At 42.5% G+C, this 17,837-nt stretch overlaps 1 protein-coding gene across 2 annotated transcripts in view; it reads right to left on the reverse strand.

The window, feature by feature from the left end:
- Positions 1–17,837, reverse strand: part of LOC147689483 (vomeronasal type-2 receptor 26-like) — a 397,211-nt gene that overhangs the window by 78,479 nt on the left and 300,895 nt on the right. For both annotated transcript variants that reach the window (XM_086940114.1, XM_086940115.1), the window contains exon 3: positions 9,755–9,878. In XM_086940114.1, the coding sequence (XP_086796240.1) occupies positions 9,755–9,878 (124 nt within the window). The remainder of the gene's footprint in view (positions 1–9,754; positions 9,879–17,837) is intronic.

The raw sequence follows: 17,837 nt of genomic DNA on the forward strand, positions 1-17,837 counted from the left end.
GACCAGCTGCAGTGGGGCGACCCTTAGCGTTTCACTCTCCGACCAGCTGCAGTGGGGCGCCCCTTAGCGTTTCACTCTCCGACCAGCTGCAGTGGGGCGACCCTTAGCGTTTCACTCGCCGACCAGCTGTAGCAGGACAACCATTAGCGTCTCACCTGCCGGACGGCTGCACCAAGATTGCCGTTTACGTCCCACTCGAGTGGGCCCCCGCAGTTGGTTGGTCGGGGGAGCCACTCCGGTGGCTGTGGTGGAGAACTGCTGCTGCTACAGGACTCTCAAAATGGCAGCCGGCTCTTCGGATTCGGGCCTGGTCCACTAAGATGGCTCTGGGCTACCTTGGAACTCGGAAGCTTGCCTTCTCGGGCATGGGCCCCACCCTTGAAGACGTCCTCTCAGCTTTGCAGATTCTACGGGAGTCGTTGGCCCTCGACTCCCGCGGACTTCCGGTGGGGGCAACCGCCACTATTGCTCGATCATTGCACATTGACTTGTCTTTTCCCCGGGCGGCAGCCGCCTTGCCCCCATTTGGTGCCGTGAGAGAGGCTGATTCAGAGCATCGGCAGAGTAGCACGCCTGCTGCCCCGCTCTCCAAAAGGACCGCTGCATCGCTGCGAGGTGGTGGTGCCCTCATGCTGACGCCAGCTTCTGTCTGAATTACCAGGAGACACTGCAGACTACCAACTCGAATCAGTTCCGGTGGAACCTCAGCGTGACCCGGTAGGGAAGACTTTGCTTTCCCCACCTTTGAATCACGGTTCATGCTGCCTGTTCTTACTGTTGGCGTTAATGAAATTTTTTAACTGCCAAAAAGGGTTCTGGTCCGACCGCTAGTCATTGGAGACATTCGGACTATACCCTGGAGCCGCCCAACCTCGCCCCATAATGGCGCCGATGAAGGCGGGACTCACAACTCCCTATGATGTTCCGGTTATTTGGCACTGATGTTAAGAGAGATCTATGCGGTCTTATTGCACATGGCGGGCGGTGGGGTAGGGGAGGGTACTGACTGGGCATGCGAACAACCTTATTGATGCTGGTCTTTTTATTATTGATCATTTTTATTGTTGCGTTAAAGTAGTGTTGCTCATGATACTCGACGCCTCTATTGCATCATATTCTTATACCACAGTGTAATCTCTCCTTACCTTGTGCGCTTCCAGTCTGCACCGTGGCCGGCCTATACGGTTGTAGGCCCGTATTTGTATACTGACATTTTCACAATAAAGGGTTTTCGAAGGAATTATGGAATCAGCGTCATAACAATCGTCTGGGTTGGTAAGGTTTTGAATAATGGCTGTTATTCCCAAACAATAGAAGACAGATAATGCAGACCCTTTGCTTGAATTTTGGATTGATTGAAATTTGTATCCGTCACGCCTGTGTTTTTCCAGAGGTGTTAGAAAATGGTTGACTGTAGCTTAAGGTATCTGCCGAATATAAGGTATTGTATTTTGTCCAATAATTTACGACTAACTGAGAAACAAATACACGAAGGGGGGAGGATATGGTACACAGAAAATGATGCGAAAGGGTTAGTCGAGATCTGTCGTGTCATACGTCCCTGCAGCTAGTCTGGTACGTGGTAAGTAGAACTTTTTCGTGTTTATGCGCACTGATATGCTTTGAATGCTGCGCCCCCCCCTTCTTTTCTCTTCAGTAGGCCGCGCCCTATAGGCGATGTCCATTTGTTCACAACTGGTGCCGAGAGTGCGCGCACCGGGTCGCGCACAAAAGTTAAAAAGGCTATTTCTATTTACAGACACATTTCAATACGTTGAAAATAAGGCAAGGTAGAGACTTTCAAATTCAGTACCGCTTTACAAGGAGTCTCTATAGAACCTGAACAGTCAAGAAAACGGTTTTGTTTCCGAAACAAATATTGCCAGAACTTTATTGACAAAAGTATAGGTTGCATTCACGATATAGTTCTGAATTAGCATTTAAAAAACCTATGAAATTCACTGAAAAAAACCATAGGTTTTACACACGTTATAGTTAGGAAGTAGCATTTAAAAAACCTATGAAATTCACTGAAAAAACCATAGGTTTGACACATGTTATAGTTAGCTGGACATTTCACTCATATAAAACCAATGAAATTCCCCGTTATAGTTACTTCAGCTAACTATAACTCGCGCGCCCGCAATGCACTGCTGATGATGTTACATATTACATCACTCATCACATGGTTAGTGACATCACTCTTGACATCACTGATAACATCTAATATCTCACATATGCTGCCTACAACATGTAGGAATAGTATGTCACTGATTCTTGCATGTATGCAATATGTAAAATCTCCTAATGTAACATATTAACACTTAGATACTGAGACACTCTTGGTAATAATAAAGAAACAATAACCTATATAGATGTAATGTATCAGTGATATAGCTACTCATCAACACATTCAGCCACTAAAATAGAAACTGATAGACTGACACAGATATGTATATATTTAAATATTACTCAGTAACCCATGTACTCATTAAGATATATTTAATCACTCAGTTATAGAATCTATTTTTCACCAAAAAACTAACCGTTTATACACTTATATACTACATTTTTGTTCAACCAACTTTCAGATCTACATATATAAAATATATGTAATTTTAAAACAAACTCATTTAATAGATGATGTCATGAGTGATGTGATGTGTAACATCATCAGCAGTGCATTGCGGGCGCGCGAGTTATAGTTAGCTGAAGTAACTATAACGGGGAATTTCATTGGTTTTATATGAGTGAAATGTCCAGCTAACTATAACATGTGTCAAACCTATGGTTTTTTCAGTGAATATATATATATATATATATATATATTCGTGATCAAGCTCCGCCTGCGGAGCGAAACGCGTCAGGGAGGGCACTAGCTCTTTTCACTTTGCTGAAATTAAATGGATTGCTGGCACAGAAGTGTGTGATGTGGCTTTTTGGTGTTTGCTAGATCAATTACAAGCACCTATTCTTGGAGTGAGGTCTACGCCTGCTGTAGCCGCTACTTCTGGCGGTCAGGAGTCTCTGTTCATATATATATATATATCTATATATATATATAAAATTAAAAGTACATTAATTTATTTTAACAGCATTTCTGTATAGTGTTATTATAAGGCAATGCCTCTATTACTTCTCTAGGAGTGTTGCAGTGCCAGTGGTTGGCTGTGCGTGGTGCTGGGATTACTCTAGATCTGGGATTAGCAATGGCCTTACTCTTTTGTGGGTTAATGATTGTCCCTCCCAAAACCCATCCTTGAGCCTCCCTTAACTCCCCCTTAACCCTCTCTAGTCCCCTCTCATTTTGTAGTAAGTATTCCCCATTTTCTAGTAATTGCTCCCTGCCCCTAATCCACATTTACAACAAAAGCATAGATGTATGTTTATGGAGATCTCCTCCAACGAGAGAGAGGTCTCGGCATTTAAATATTAGGAGAGACAGAGACGTAGGCCTCTGTATGTAGGGTGGTGAATAGTATTTTGTATTATGTGAGTAGTACTATTGTTTGTGCTACAACATGCAGCTTGTGAATTGGCCTGAATTGACCTGAGTATCAACATCTTTGTCTGATCTTTGATCTTTTCCTTGGCCCTTCTGTCTCTCTTAGTTCATCTCTCCTCTTTGCTTGATACCGTAGGCGTTTTCTTCTCCCCCTCTTATTCAAACATCTGTGACTTTACACTTCACCTCTGTCTCCTGCTCATGTGTATAGATAGTCTAATGGGGAGTTTTGTGGCATAGGCAGCTTCAGATGAGAGACAGAAGAGATAAATCATAGATGAAGAGAAAGACAGACAATGGAAAGAGGAGGAGAGCACAAAATAGAGAGATAGAGTAGCAGAATGAAAGGGAACCTAGGAGAATTGACAGAAGAAAGGGAAGACAACAGTGGATAGAGCAAACATAAGACCCAAATGGAGACAAAGCAGTGTAGGAAGAGAGAGAGTACAAGGAATGAAAAAGAGGGAAAGTGAAAACATGGTTAAGATGGATATAGACAGAGACAACTGGGGACAAGAGAAAGAGGGTAGGAGGGACAGAGTTTGATGGAGTAGAGAGACAGAGAGAGAGAGAAAGACCGACAGACTGACAAAGACAGACATCGAAGAAAAATGTGTTGCAAGGTGGGGACAGAACGAATAAAGAGAGCACACTGCACAGAGAAAACAGAAAGGAAGACAGTGCGCTGTGCTGCCAGGAGAAGAGGGTCTAGTGAGAGATCCATTATCCTGAAAACTGAAGGAAGGGGAGTGAAGGTCTTTCCGTGAGGGGTTGAAATAGGGCCGGCATCATCATTAGTGTTGCCTAGTGCAACAATCTTTGTTTGACATAGGTGAATGGGGACTCCCTGTGATACTTTAAGGTCTAGAGGAGGGAGTGACAGTCTATACCAAACAATGAGGGGAACCTCTATACTGACCTATATTTCTTTACATCTGAGCATTAAAGTCTCTACAAGGTTACACTTACGATGCTGCATAAGAACAAGAGATAATTCATTAAGACATGGAATGCATATTTGATTTCTTTCATTTATTTTATATCTTTTGCATAACAAATTATTTTTTTCTTCATTTTCTAGTGATCATTTTATCAAAGTTACAAAAGAGTGACATGGTAACATATGTATATATAATTAAAAAATGCATGGTTGGATCATGTCCAAACACAAACCCCTAAGCAATATGGATTTACCCCGTTATCTTATTTCTTCCTTTTTGTTTTGAGGGACAGCAGTTTTTAGTGCGCACTTCCTTTCCTTCTCCAGATTTTGATTTCTGATTTAAACTGAGGGTGTCTGATGCGTACGGCAAGAAATAAGATAACGGGGTCTAGCCATATTCTGAGGAGTCTATCGGAGGACACGATACATGTTGTTCACTTTTTTTCACTGTTTTGTGTTATTGTCAGTAATGTTAGAATAATGGGTATGAAAGTTTGAATTTGTATGAATGAAGGTATGATTGAAAGTTATTTTATATGTATTGCTTAGGGGTTTGTGTTTAGACATGATCCAACCATGCATTTTTTAATTATATATACATATGTTACCATGTCACTCTTTTGTAACTTTGATAAAATGATCACTAGAAAATGAAGAAAAAAATAATTTGTTATGCAAAAAATATAAAACAATCTTTGTTTGACCCCGCCATAACCTTATTCTTCATATATTCCCGCTCTGCCACCTGCCAATGGTGCTCCCACATCTCCTTAGCCACTACCTGGCATGTATTTATTGTATAGCTCTAATGATCCCAATGTAGACTGTCCTAGTGCTTCACATCATATACAGAGAACAAAAAAGTGTGTAAAGCAATGAATAGGACATGTCACTTAAAACGATAATGACTAAAATATGTAGGAGTCACGCGTCATCCACCATGGTAGGGTTGGAATGTAGTTCATTAGTAGGTGAAGGTAGGTACCTACCACTAGTAATAAGTCCACAATAACAATATAAGGTCCAATCAAGGTCTGGAGAAATAATCCCCTTGCTCAACCCTTATAAGAAGAAGTGTGGCTCAGTGGTTAGAGGCGGCAGACCTGGAAGCTGAGATCGGTCCTGGACCAGGGTTCAATTCCCCGCCTCGGCGGCTCTTGGGCTCAAAATATTCCACGGACTCGATAATTCTCGCTCTGGTGCCTACTCGACTCACGGGTTCACACTCTGCGACTCTGGGCAATAGCTTGCTTAATCTCCACAACGGCCCCTCGCGGCGGGATGCTTGGCTTTCACCTTGTGGATACCCTGCCGGGGGTAATCTCACAGGGGAATACCAGGACGGGTTCCCTAAGCAAGCGCTTAGATACCGACCTCGGTTGGTGATTTGCGCTATATAGATACATGTACATTTACATACATTTACATTTACATTTACATAAGCTGGTTATGAGCATGCAGGCCCTACGTTGGCGATAGGTTTGTAAAGCATTTAAAAACACCAATATGTTAAATAAGTAAGAGACAACACACAAGAAAAACCCACACCAATTTATAAAAATAGGGAAATTATGTTATGATTAAAATGACACCAAGACAACAAAAACCCAATGTGGGGAACCAGAGACATTGATTTTTAAAGAATAAGCTATTTCTAATGCCTAAAAGCTAAAAGCACCACTTTGGGACTTCTGGTTGTGATTAACCAGTGCAAAGTCAAAGTTTCTGGACTGACACTTAGCAGTAGGACCCTGTCAAGTTTTTACCTTCTGACTACGCCACTTTTTTTGAGCTTTCTCGCATGAGGTCAAGCAAGGAACCTTGTCAGGCCGGGTTTTGAGTTAATGACAGAAGTTTGGCTCACTGCGATGCCTAAGTCATCTCCTGGAAGTCTTGTCAGCAACAAAAAGCTCCAGAGATTCAGCAGGACAGTTGTGAATATCAGGGGGGATTGTAATTCAACGTCTCTGGCTTAACTCCCGTCGATGGGTGGGTCACCATCATGGTTATTTTTACCAAAAATTCTCTAACCTTCTCCAAACTTCTGGACATTTTTCCAGAATTAGCTTTTGGGTTACTGAAGTGTAGAAACACCAATCCAAGGTTCCAGAAGCTCTGAGTTGCTCCATGGGATGTTGTTACTATGTGTCCCACAATGAACCTGGACAAATCCTCTAAAGTCCAGCTGAAGGTTGTCAGCTGGTTTCTTCTTGCTCGAGATGATGCACGTGGAGCTCTTTTAACATGTTGCTTTCAGGGAATCCACTCCTTCTCTTTTTAAGGCAAGGCAAAGACCTTAAATCTATAGTTCCAAAAGTGTGCAGCAGGTGCAGTCATTCAGAGTGCAGTCCTCTTGGTGCAGACCAGGGTCCTCTTTTATGAAAAGTGACGCATCGCTGCGTGAAAACAGCGATGCGTCACTTTTCATTGCGCCCTCCTTGCGACACTAATGATGCGTCATATTTACAGTATGACGCATCATGTAGCAAGGAGTTACAGATACGTCAGTATTTCTGACGTATCTGTAAGCGCAAAAGTGACGCATTGCTGGAGTGTGTCACAAAAGCGAGGCAACTCCAGCAATGCGTCCTTTCACATGGTGCAAACCCCATGTGAAAGGGCCTGCATCAGTCTTACACCTGCTGTGAGGCAGGCGCAAGATTTTGACGCAATGGCGTCCTAGAAGTGACGCAGTGAAATCTCATAGATTTCACTGCGTCACTTCTATGACCCTTTCTTGCATCAATACGCCCCCCTTGCATACATTTTACCTGGTGCAGGTATAATGTGGCGAAGGGGTTTACAAAGTGATGCATCTAATTAGATGCGTCACATTGTAAATATGGGGCAACAAGGTGCATTTTTTATGCCACTAGTGCTCACAAAAAGTGACGCACCAGCGGTGTAAAAGTGATGCACAGCCTCATAAATGACGCCCAGACTTCCAGCGGGTCAGTCCTTCTTCTTGTAGTTTTAAGCAGGGATCTAAGTTGTTGGGCAGCTCTCCCATATGTATCCAGTGTCCATGGGTGATAAGCATCAGGGCACCCCTGCAGGGTGCCACCCTCAGGTATGATCACTTCCTCCAATGTGAGAGTTATTCTTAATCCAGAAACACTATTTCATAAAAATCCAAAATGGAGAAGTATCTCTGGAGGTTAATATCAGACTAAGTCAAACCACTGATACGGCTATGTTCCTTAACACTTCCATTCAAGCCCCTCTGCTAATTCAATTACTGGGGCTCCTGTCTGGCTTGGGGTGCAGAAAGTGAGGGTGAGCTTGTGCCCTGTCGTAACTGTCATTCACTCTTTAAAGACCAATTTAGCTACTCCACGCCCACCCTGCCTTTTGCTCGGCAGCTTGCAGATCTCCGACGACCCGATGCCCTTTGTCCCAGCTCAGGCCACTTCACACCTCATCAGAGCAATATGGACCAGCCTGTCAAAGGCTGGCCAATCAGGAGAGACTGCTGGAAGGATGGCGAATCAGGAGAGACTGCTGGAAGGCTGGCCAATCATGAGAGACTGCTGGAAGGCTGGCTTGTTAGTACATCATAACACATAGTTCTATAACTTAATGTTCTGTGATAGTTATAATAAATCTAACCATGGCAAGTTATTGGATTTATTCTAATGATCATTTTAATATTTGAAGTACATTATTAGCTGGCTTCTATCAATAGTTATCAATTATTAAAGTATTCCTATGTTAGCCTTTGGAGCCCATGTGCTACAATGGGAAACTATGCAGTTACTCTTACACCTGGGCATAGAAAACATCTCTTATATAATGTTCCTGTTTATATTTGCAAGACACCCTATCCCTGGGGCACCTAGGGGTGACACAGACTACTGGCCCTGGGTTTGGCTCTCATGGCCCCGGGCATGATCAGAGTGACTTACCACCAGTGTCAATCAAACAATGGGGCTGATCGGGGTCAAAAGGATGACTTTCTCAAGGGTAGGCATTACATTTTACAGTGCTTGCCATGGAGAAACGAAGGGGCACTAAGATATGATGCTGTTGCTCTCTCCTCCAGTGTTTGCATACTTTAGGCAACCTTGCACCAATGCACACACACTTGCACCATGGTGCAAGGGAGTTCAGGTGATTTCAAACTTAGGTTTTATCCTGGAAGGGTGCCCTTCGAGCACAAAATTATATATTTGACGTATGTGCAACCCTTTACCACTTTGTATGTGAGTTGTACTGTGCAGCACGTATGTAAAGTTTGAAAGGTTTGGAGAAAAGAAATGCTTCTTTAAACTTTATGTCTTTTTCATGGATGCATAATTTGTTTATGTCAATCGCTTTAAACCAACGTTAGTAGATGGAAACCAAAATCTATGGGTGAGTGCAGGGGAAGGTCAATCTGCCACCCATGGTAAGCCCCAAAACAATACTTTGCACCAGGTTTGCATCACTTTTCTGAAGCAAACCAGGCACAAAGTCTTTCTAAATCTGCACATAAATGTGACACATGATCGAGGATTCAAACTAATAAAATCGCATTGCACCCCAAAGGATGCCTTTTTAGCAATGTTGGAATAACAAAAGATTGGGAAGAAAAACAATAATGTTCTAAACCTCTGCCTTTCAATTTCATTGCAAGAGGTTGAGGCCAGTTCATAGCTCAATGGGTTATATCTGAAGGATTGTCACTTTTGAACTCCAAGTACAGAAGGATCTATGTGATAAAAGCGATAACCCAGTAAGCTATCTACAGATAATGCTAATCTGTGATCTGCATGTCACATTTTGTGCATTGCAGCAGAAACATTAACTCTCTATGCTACTATATCATGAGTCAAAACTGTGATAGACAAATCTAAGATCCTCCCTCAATTGCATTTACCACCACAGTTGTCATTCTATTTGTAATAACCCCTGAAAATGCTGCCCACACAAATATCTCTGCGGAATCCTCTTATCTCAGTTCAGTCTGCCATGCAAAGGGCACGTCCTTGACATTGGCACCTAGTGCCACTGTACCAGAGGCCGCACCTCAAAGCCATCATTAGGTTGGGAGAATGGAGAGGGAGAGAGAATAAAAAAATAAAGGTGTGGTTTAATTGATGACCATGGACTAATTCTAGCTTTGACAGATCCTTAAATTATATGATCATTCTGTCCAAATAACTTTATTCCCATGTGACTGACATGGTGAATATATGTAAAGTAAATATTTCAAATGAAGAGGGTTATTTTCCAAGGTAACTCACACTCATGAGCAAATTGAACATCTTTCTCATTTGGGCCTTTGAAAAGAATCATTGGTTGTCAAGCAGCGCTTTACCACTTACCGCTCTTGTTGGTAATCTCTCCTTCTGGGCAGAGGGCGCAGTCATAGCAACAGACAGGTTTCTCCTTTATAGGGACCTTCCTGTATCCAGGAGGACAACTCTCACTGCACACAGAGGTTGGGATCTGGAGAGGAAGAGATGGAGATGTGTGAGACATCAACAGGGAAAGAAGCAAAGGGGACATGCAATATTATCACACATCCTGCAGACTGCTAAAGAATTTGTATAGTTTGTCATGTGAGAGATCAGAGTAGAAAGAAATAAGGGGCTGATGTCATAGGTTCAGTGGGTTCAGTGGGAGCGATTGAGGGAGTGAAAGAGGTGGGAGTATGTACTTGCATCAGTGTGAGGGATCTAGGGAGTGAGAGATGTAGGGCACATGTGATAATATCAGTGTGAGGGATCCAGGGAGTGAGAGATGTAGGGCACATGTGATAACATCAGTGTGAGGGAACCAGTGAGGTAGAGATGTGGGGCACATGTGGTTGCATCAGTGTGACAGATCCAGGGAGGAGAAGATGCAGGGCAGATGTGATAATTTAAGTGAGTGGATTCCAGAGAAGACGAGATGCATGGCATCTGTGGTGGTATCAGTGCAAGGGTTTACGGGAGGAAGGGATGCAGGGCAGATGTGATACTACCAGTGTGAGTGTCCAGAGAAAAAGAGATGTGAGGAAGATGTGATAACTCAGTGTGAGGTATCCAATGGCCAGAAAGCCAGGGGAGGTGTGATAATGTTAGTGTGAGAGATCCAGAAAGGAAGAGGTGTGGGGCAGATGAGATAACAACAGTGAAACAGAGAGGACATAGTTAAGGGCACTTGATATAACAGAGTCAGGGTCTTCATGGGGAACAAACACAGAGTACATGCTATATTATTACAGAGCCAGGAGGTCTGAGGACAACAGGTTAAAAGACAATACTAAGATACCTAGCATCCGAAGGAGGAGGAACGGGGATGTCAATATACAGACCTTTTTGAATGTGTAGGTGTAGTTTACATATACAGACCCTTATGAAGTGTAAAAATACTTTGGAAATTAGAGTTTCTTAAGAGTGAACATTCTTGCTTGAAGGGGTTGACAAGATTTTTCTGATCCATAACCACCTGGTAAATGGTGGAGATACACATCTGTCAAGGGCAGGTGGAAATCCATTTGTAAAGTGTGAAGTGCAGGAAACAACCCCAACATTGGCGAAAATGCAAAGAAATTGTTTTTGCAATGGGAAAAATATTTTTGCATAGAGTAAATGAAAAAATGAGCAAGTACACTCCCACTTCCTCTGGATTTTTCTGATGAATGTATGTGCACAATTTCTCATTCAAAGATGGGATTTCTACATTGATATTAGCAATAGTGCGACAATCACTTTCTGGATTACTGTGAACGTATTTTTGAATTCCAAAAATAATTAAAATCTTAATCAAAAGTTGGAGGAACCTGTAGAAGTAGTTTTACAATTTAATTGGTAACATCCACCTAATAAGTCCTTGGATGAGGAAGAGATGAAGGGGATCTCCCAAAGGTCTGGAGCCATCCTCAGCCACAGTGCTTGTGTGCTGAGGAGAAATCCAGGCTGTCCTGGCACCCACCCATATGGAGAACACTGGGGGTTCCCCCACGCTACCCCATGACATGCCTCCAATGGGGGTGTCAGCGGTACTCAAATCCCCCTGCAGCATTCTGATGATGTCAGTGCGTGCATGGAGCACCAACATCATCAGATGGTGTCTGGGACATGCTGGAAGTGATTTTCTTTCAGTGCATTTTAGAGAGAGGTCTCCGTTTAGGTAAGTCCTTCTCGTGAGAGAGGAGTTTACTAGGCAGCCCTACATAGGGGGAAAGGAGAGAGTTTTTCCTTTCCTGCCATGTCTGTCTGTAGAGGATTTCAGCTCTATGGTTGCGGGTGGGGCTGCGATTGTGGAGCAAGAAATTGAATCTAACAGACCATGAGGGTTTATTTTTTGTTGTGGTAGTGGTCCCTTGGGCAAGAGCCACTCTCCTTATGGTCTAATGATATGACTATGTTTCAGCTCCCCCACAGGCTAGTTAGGCCTTTCTTTTTTGGCTAATTCCCCCCCCCCAGGGGAATCAAAACCGACTTGACACCAGGGATGTAATGTTTGCAATAATTGTCCATGGGGTCGCTTCCCTTTGGGGCTCTTTGTTTGTATTCCGTCCCTCCCCCCAGTAAGGGCAAATCAATCATTTTTAGGCCGTTCTTCAATCACGGTTGGCGGAAGCCCAGCATACATCATAGAATTTTGTTTAAAATGTGATCAACCCTTTTGGTTAGAAGCCCACTAGGGATAGTGTGTAGAAGGGTCACCCCTCTTGGGGGCCTTTGTTTCTTTTCATATTCTGCCCCCCTGGGGTGTATAAGTCATTTCTGGCCTATATGTCCTTTGTGAGGGTACAGAATCATATTAGAAAAAAGGATGTTGTTTTAATGGGAGTAACCCTTGGGAACCATATTTTTCTCACTGTCCCTTCCCTCTCCCCTGGCAGATTAGGCCTTTTTAGGATGATCTGTCCTCTGGGGTGATGGAAGCCCATTATATACCAGGGATTTTGTATTGTAATGTCCTCTTATGTTTGGATTGTGCTGTTCCCTTTGAGGGCATATTTCTTTTGGTTTTGGTCTTTTTTAGTGGATTGGGCCTCAGGGTGGGAAGTAATACTTGAGTCAACTTGGAAAAACGTTATGTATGTGATGGGTGATTGTCTTCTGGGGTAAATTTTGCTTTTATCTATTGGTGTATTTTTTTGCCTTTGTCTTGTGTCCTTTCAAGAAAATACCAGCACCTTTGATTGATAGTTTATAACTGTTTTGTGTTTACTTTTATTTTTTTTTATTGCAGAGCCAATCGTTTCCTTTGTCTTGGTGGTGAAATCTGTGTGTTTCTGCAGCTTTGGCAGATCTGTAGTTTGTGGAGTTGTGGTTGGTAAGTGACACATTTTGTAATCTTTCCATCTAATATGTCCCCTTGGCCTGTTTGTATAATTTGTTTTACTGCTGTACTAATGTTTGAATCTTTTGCTTTTTATATGATTCTCTTTCAAAACTGCATTGATTTGTGCATGTTCTATCTTGTGATATGTGTAATGTGTTTTGTTAGTTTTTTCCTTTCCATTGGGAGTTCAAATCAAATAAAAAATATCTTTATTCAAATCTTTTTAATCAATCCATCAAAGTTCATAGAATCAAAATCACTCATTAAAAAGGTTTTTCTTTCTTACATAATACTTTATATTACAGCTTTAAAGTTCATTCTATTAAATGTTAAAACACCATCAATAAAAAATCATCTTATTTTCTCATAATTCAAAATATTTTAAACCTAAGATCATCATTCAGTCATTGGGACTCCTTTGGTGCTTGCTGTGTCTGGAGTAGGTGCAGTTAATCCTCAGGCTTGGGTCTCTGGCAAGTGAGTGGCATATTTTTTGAGAACACAGGTCTTTGCGTGCTTTCAACTGATTGACTTTCCCTTCCAGAATACTATATGGCAGTAGTTTTACATTCTGTTTGATGAAGTCACACTTTGTCTATTTCTTATTTTACACAGTGTTGTTTATTGTTGACTTATTTGTTTGTGTTTCTTTTAATAGTAAGGTTAATGGCTAACCAGAGTTTGACCGCTCCGCAGGTTGCTGGTTTGCTTTTTTAATCTTCCTTTGACTATGGTTCTGAGACTTGCTCTGCATCTGAGGCAGAGAAGAAGTCCACATTTCTGGCAGTGAGTTTTTTGTGCGAGAGGAATCATCTGAAAATGACGTCCCTATCATTGTGAAGGAAGTGCTGCATTTAGAGGAGAACACCAATATGCCACTAGTGCAGCAGCATGAATCTGGGTTGCGGCCTGGGGCTGAAAGGTTTCCCATTGGAAGTGCTGAACTCTGGGTTGCCTCATACATCATGCAGCAGGTGTTGCCTATGTTTAGTGGTGTCACACGGGGAAGAGTCAATACTGAAACCTATTTGTCTATAAATGTCTTTGTTTATGGATGTTGTATTTTTGGATGACACTGCTGACCAGACTAATTTGAATGCTGAACAGTGTTTGAGGGACAACAGCGCCAGAATTAAGTCCCACTCTAGAGCTAACCAGTGGCCTTCCACAAATATGAATCAGTTGAAGAAGTTTTTTTTATGAGATTCACAAGTAAGCTGTCTTCATATTAGTCTTCTATTCCTTTGATGGCAACTGTACACTTCCTGCGCCCAAGAAACGTGCTAGGTATTTGCTTCAGCATTGGATGCTGCATTTTGTTGATAATGGTTCAGCATTGCCACAGGATCACCCTGATTGTGAGCAGCCCTTCAGAATGCTGCCTGTCCTTGATCACTTTGTAGAACATTTTCCGTGGCAAGAAATAGCTGTGGATGATTCTTTGGTCCTGTTCAAAGGCTGTTTAGTTTTTAGGAAGTAGATTCCTAGCAAGAGGGCACGTTATGGAATTAAGCTCTATATGTTCTCTGAGAGTAGGACTGGATATGTCTATAATTTCAGGTTGTACACTGGTAGGGATTCTTCCATTGAGCCCCTAGTTGTCCCCCCACTTTTTGAGGTAGAAAATTGTGTGGATGCTTGGCAATGAAAATCCTTTGTAGGTGGATAACTTCTACACTGGTGTGCAATTCCTCCAAAAATTGTTCAGAGTTGCATGTGTCACAATCTGCTTTCACTGTAGAGGTTAGCCTAAAGAACCTCTATGTAAAACAAAACTTTAAAGGGGACAGTGCAGTGTTTAGGCAGTGTAAAGCTACTACCTGTGACGTTTTCAGACAGCAGAGATGCCCACATGCTGACTATCATTCATCATCATCATCATCAATATACTTTATGTGGTTGAGTAAACCATAAAAGTATGATCCTAAGAACAGTTTAAAAGTTAAAAATGAATCTAAAAGATCCAGTCCATACAATTCTGATGTGCAACATCTGCAATACATTAGAAAGAATAGACTAAACATTAAAATAATTTTAGAAATAATAAGGAAGTTCAAGGGGCTGTCGGGAAGGAGTCACCGTTATATACAGTGTTTACAAAGACCTTATAAACATTAATGTACAATCCTTGAATGATCATAAAGATACTACTAACCCAGTGCTCTGACTCTGACTCCAGCTCCAGTGCAGGTATGTGTCGACAACACACACAAAAGATTCTTTGGTGTCAATGCACAGCACCCTAAGTGCAGTTGAGCACTGCCTAACCCTCAGTAATCTGCATATCAGAAGCGGTCAGACATTTTCTCGGTCTAGCATACCTGGGGCAGAAGAAAAATAAGTGGGATAGAGTCTCCTCTGCATCACAGCACACTGGGCTGATAGTGCTTTCTGCAATTTTTGATTTCCATCTTGAGAAAAACGTTTAGAGCGGTAAAGTGCCATTACATAATGCAAATGAGTCAAGCAGCATAAAGTGGGAAAAAATCTATGAAGCATTCCAACTCACAATGTGGTTTGAAATTTAAAAACGCAGTAGTTAGTGACCCACGAGTCCTATTTCTGAATTCCAGATCTCACATATGAGCCCAATAGGTGGGCCTCTAATAAAAAGAGGCGTGCAGCCCTCACAATCACACCAATATGCTGGTAATCCCAATTGGGTCAACATTAGGGCAGGGCGTAGTTTGCGAAGTAGCGCTTCACGAAGCTATGCGAAGTGCACTTCGCACTACGTGAGCTACGCGTAGCACTATGCGAACTGCGTAGTAGCATGTTTGCACTGTGCAAGATGCCGTTTTCAATGATTGCACAGTGCAGACAAGCATCTGGCACTGTGCAATCATTGAAAACGGCATCTTGCACAGCGCGAGCTGTAGTTTTCTGCCGCTCAAGGAGATTTTTACTCGAGCAGCAGCTTTCTCAACGCCGACTGGTAGTTTCTCATCGTGAGTGGTCGCGAGCATATGCGACCACTGTCACTGAGAAACCAGACCTCCCCGCGTTGAGAATCTTGCAAGGAGTATTATTTTCTATTCTCGCCAACTTGATGTTGCTGATCGTGAACGAGGAAAAAGTCTCGCTAGGATGTCATTTTTGCTTGCTCACAGTCGCCAACTTGACGTTGAGGACCGCGAGCAAGTAAAAAATGACCGCTGTGCTACGCTACGCTACGTGTGTTCATACTATGCTACGTGCAGTTCGCGCAGTGCGAAATTTTGCAAACTTCGTAAACTACGCAAGCGTAGCTTAGTGTTTTCCCAGGCCTAGTCAACATGCCCTTAACATAGCACAACCACATTTTTCTATGCCTATATCTACTTCAGCTATATTCCTAAATGCATCAAGGTATGTACTGAGAGATGGGATGTACTTGAGCCTACGCCAAAATGAAAGATGAAGTAGCTGTTGCCTAGAAGAAATGAAGTGGATACCCTTTTCCCATAGTAAGGGAAGTAGGGTTGTGCTTTTTGGGAAGAACAACGGGGATCTTAAGAAGTTATTCTCTGCTGTGCCTAGCCACCAGATATACACCATAACTCAGCCCGATTTGGGGCACTACCTTCCACCTTGGCAATGTAAACCTTTAAAGCTGGTGAAATAGGTCTAATCTTTAAGGCATAATATATCCTCAAGATGCCAGACGTATGGTGGCATATGTTTAAACTCCTTTTCCTAACTTGGAGGACTCATTGCATGGAATGGGTTAGAGTTACTTCAATCTAGTCAAAGGAGGAAACCCTGTCAAGACTATTTCCATCAAGGGGGATTGAAACCCTGAGCAACCTGTGGGGATTATTAAATATAAATTTAGTTTTTTTTTTGTATTATTAACCATCAACCTATGGTCATAACAAAAAGCAGCAAACCAATTAACCAGCATCTGCAAGCCAGCTGGCATTTTAAAGATCAGTAGAGTATCTTCTCCAAATAAAAGCAGAGGGTCTTTTATACCTGCAACCCTTGGTGTGTTCACATCCAGATAAGCTATCACATCGTTAAGGTATAAATAGGACAAGGTAGGGACAATACATGTTGGACAGGCCACGTGAATGGCTGTAACAAGACTGTCCCGCTACCCTTTTCCCAATCAAGAGACTAGAACCGAGGGGACCCCTGAGTCCAGACCTCCTTGTACCATTTCACCGTACTTAAAGAATTGCTTATAAAGAACGTTAAACCTTGTCTTGGTGTGGCGTACATCTGTGGGGGGGAAGTTATTTGTCTGTACGATCGCTGGGGGACGGCTCTCCCCGGAGACCTCTCCTCTTATCCTCGGCCGACCCTCCCGGTCCGTCTAACAATACACATCACTGCAAAACACCTTTGTAGACTCCAGTACATCCATGAACTTCCCCTTGTTCCCCCAGCGAACCTGGGCATAGGTATCCTGGTACAAACACACAAGGATACTCAGAAGATCAGGAGGGACCTTTTTCATCTTCAGTGTCTCCCATAGTTTTTGACGCAGGACCAAGTTTAATGCAGACTTCAAGTTCTCAAATACTAAATAAAGATGTGGCTTCTGCAGTATATTACCTTGTTAATAGAAGTCACATCTCTTCTAATAAAGGCTTGAAAGTTAGACAGGGCATTGCGTTTGTCAATCGAAAGGTCAATTATTTCTAAGATCCACCTGCACAAGACCTTTTGGGCCACATCAATAATGTTTATTGGCCTATAATTAAGTGGGGAGTCCCTAGAGCCCTTCTTGTGAACAGGGACAATTTCTGATGTTTTTTAACTATAAGGAATTCCAACACCTTCCAATATTGCATCAGATATTCTCCTAATGTAGTCAAAGGAAAACATGACTGGGATCCCATTGGGTCCGGCAGCTCCTCAGGTTCCAACAGATGGTCATAGAGGTCAGAGAAATGCTTGAACAAGGAGTCCAAATTAAGTGTGCTTGCTAAGTAGGACTTTCCACTCCCACCCCCATTAGCTTTCATCCCCCCAAAACATCTTATCATCCCTGGTCTTAGCTAACTCACGCTGTTGCCTGAGGGTACTTATACGTTTTTCACTTTTGTCTGATGTAATTTATGTTGCCACTTTCGATAGCAAGGTGTAGTGCATTTTTAGCCTAAATGTAACCCTTGTTGTTCCAGTTTTAAGTGGCACTGA

This window comes from Lissotriton vulgaris, chromosome 10 (assembly GCF_964263255.1).
Source record: "Lissotriton vulgaris chromosome 10, aLisVul1.2, whole genome shotgun sequence".
NCBI classification, from domain to species: domain Eukaryota; kingdom Metazoa; phylum Chordata; class Amphibia; order Caudata; family Salamandridae; genus Lissotriton; species Lissotriton vulgaris.